The sequence below is a fragment of the Eimeria mitis genome, genomic scaffold (assembly GCF_000499745.2).
Source record: "Eimeria mitis Houghton genomic scaffold, Emh_scaff6703, whole genome shotgun sequence".
Classification (NCBI taxonomy): Eukaryota; Apicomplexa; class Conoidasida; order Eucoccidiorida; family Eimeriidae; genus Eimeria; species Eimeria mitis.
Window position 1 is genome coordinate 1 of NW_024015816.1, and position 2,711 is coordinate 2,711.

A 2,711-nucleotide genomic window follows, 5' to 3' on the forward strand; every position below is an offset into this window, starting at 1 on the left:
CGCGATGGAGAAGGCTGAGCCACGCAAACATCCCGCGACGCAGGCAGTTTTCGCTACAGCTGCTGCGCTCAAAGTCCGGCTGCTGCAGCGAAGGCCGGGTGAAGATGCAGTGCTCCCTATACACCTGAGGGAACCACCGCTCAGAGCGATGCTCCAGAAGACAAGTGTACGGGTCCGATTCCCCCTCGCAGGTGCCTTCGTGTCTGCAACGGCAAACAGCAACACCAACAACAGCAGCAGCAGCAGTGACGTTCCCAGGCAGCAAGAATCATACACAGCGACGCCCCCACACTGCCGGCTGGAGTGCAACTACAATAGAAATTCACTAGGCGCATGCCTACGTCTGCTGCTTAGTGCACAACAAGCCCAGGTACAAGCAACTGAAGGCGGAGAAGCCAATCGGGAAGCAGAGTGCCAGTAGGACACATGACGATATAGAGGGACAGTTGGAGGCAGAAGCAGACAGGTATGTATTTGGTGATAAGAGGGGATGGAGAGGAATTGAGAAACGCATTAAACACTCTGCACGCGGAAGAGAGAAGAACTGAGGTGCGCACGCAGAAGGTGAGGCTGAGACTGTGGTCTGCGGTGCATACGGACTTGTGCAAGAGGGCGCGGCACAGACTGCGGCAGTTAGNAGGCTGAGACTGTGGTCTGCGGTGCATACGGACTTGTGCAAGAGGGCGCGGCACAGACTGCGGCAGTTAGGTGCCTCTTCTGGGTTGACAGTGACGGTTTCGTCTGCAGTGACATGTCCATACACCGCACTGCCGCAGTGTATAATCTGGGGCTTTCCTTCCCCCTTTGCCTTCGTCAGCGCCCAGGCCTTCTTCCGTTCCTCTATTATTTCCAGGAGAGAAAAAACACCGTCCCCACCCTCTGCAGACACTCAAAGGCCATCCTCAACTAGTTCATCACTAACAAGAACCCCATTTTCTATATTTTCTATTGTACCGTCGAAATGAGTCCTATTGTATCGCTATCTTTACTGAGGTGAATGCGCTGCGCCTGACACTGAACGGACAAAACCCCTAAAAACAGGAGGCCTCTTCTGCTGCCCAAACATCGCATAACGCCTAGGCAAAGGGAGCGAGTCGAACTCTGCAGCTTATACGGGCCCTGAGCAGCATCTATAGCAGTAAGCGCCACCCCCCGGCCCTGCGAAGAGCCAACCCTAGGAAACAGTAGGGGGTTGGTTGGAGCATGCCTCACCTTCAAATACTGGCCGGAGGTTTTCTTCGCTGCCATTTGAGCCTTCTTTGACAGTAGAGAGAGATATGGGGCCTCGCTGTTCTGCGTAGCCAGGCGAAAAGCTGTGGAGAAGGCCAATTAAGAAGCAACAATAGAGTAGCAGGCGGCGCTTGCAGCCCCAAGCCATCGGCCTGGGCGGCTTATCAAAGCCGTAAGAATGACGGGAAATCAATGCAGGTCCCCTACTAGTGGCTGCTGCTTCTGTTCGAGGACTCGGCGTTGACGAGGAATCTGCATCAGCAGCAGATGCCGCACCCCGTGCTGCAGTCGCAGCAGCAACGCTTCTACTGCATGGCGCATCTGAGAAGGAGGCATTGCAGGGCTGCTCATGCAGGTTCGCCTTCCATGGGGACCTGCGGCGAGACGCGCCCGAAACACTACAAACTGTGGAGAGCGCCATAATCAGCAGCAGTTCTGGCTGCGTGTGGCGCAGCCACGAGCGGGGTCGCACTGCAGTGAAACAGGTAATTTGACAAGAGGAATTGACATGCAGCGTCAAGAAGAAAACACGAAGAGCCGTTGGCCATCCCACGCATGCATTGCTCCCTACGGGTTGCTCCCATAGACCGGGCAGTGGCGCTGGCGCCCTGTGCAGGTGTGTGCGTAGGAAAGACGAAACNAGGAGGCGGGCCGCCGATTAGACAGGACACCCGGTGGTCCGGGCGAGCTAGTTGACTGCGAAAAGGCTCAATTGCAGCGAGTTCGTTCAGGTTCGCTGCTTCCCCTGCCTCTGCAGTATCAAAAGGAAAGCAAAGTTTTCTTTGGAGATGGAGTTGAAATAGACTCAAACGGGGACGAAATTATGCACAAGGACCCAAACTGCATGCAAAGGCCGTATGGGTGATCGCAGCTGCATGACCACTCTAAAGCTCATGCGTCCGTCATGTTCAATAGATATTGGCAAGACGCAACAAAGACAAGCCAATGAAGTAGGAAAAATAATCAACCAATTCCCAGTTTTGAACCAGAAAATGTGCTCGAGGGAACGTATATCGCCTAACCCCGTGACGCTGCTTACGATTCACACCACGGGCTACAGAGGGAAAACTCCCGCTAAACCTGGAAAAAAGCAGTCCCTTTGAAACGAGAAGAATTAATGGACTTTAGTAATCCTGAAATTACGGCTTGGCGAATATCTCGTTCATTATTCTTCCGGCTCGAGCACAAGGCTTTCCAAGCACTGGAGTGCTGATGTAGTGCACAGGCACTACAATGGATCTCCTGTGCAGGCTCTAGAGGCCTAACACCACGAAAAGGAATAATTATAGCGAATATATCTAGGATTAGGACACCTCATTGTAGAAAAGAAGCATAATAAGGTCAATGTGCTCACCAGCTCACACCCGCTATGGGACTTGGGTGTGAGGCCGAGGCTGTGACTCAGATGCCGACTGTAACATGAGTTAGCGCAGAGTTAGCTCAGGAGCCTATCGACAGCTTTGGCATGCTGCGCGTAAGCG

General features: G+C 53.5%; 1 protein-coding gene across 1 annotated transcript; it reads right to left on the minus strand.

Moving 5' to 3' along the window:
- Positions 1–350: 350 nt before the first annotated feature.
- On the minus strand, positions 351–1,378 carry EMH_0088700 (uncharacterized protein; the record flags this gene model as incomplete). Its single annotated transcript, XM_038022951.1, has 3 exons — positions 351–522; positions 672–879; positions 1,213–1,378. 3 exons carry the CDS (start codon positions 1,376–1,378, stop codon positions 351–353), a joined length of 546 nt encoding a protein of 181 aa, XP_037878805.1.
- Between the last annotated feature and the right edge of the window lie 1,333 nt (positions 1,379–2,711).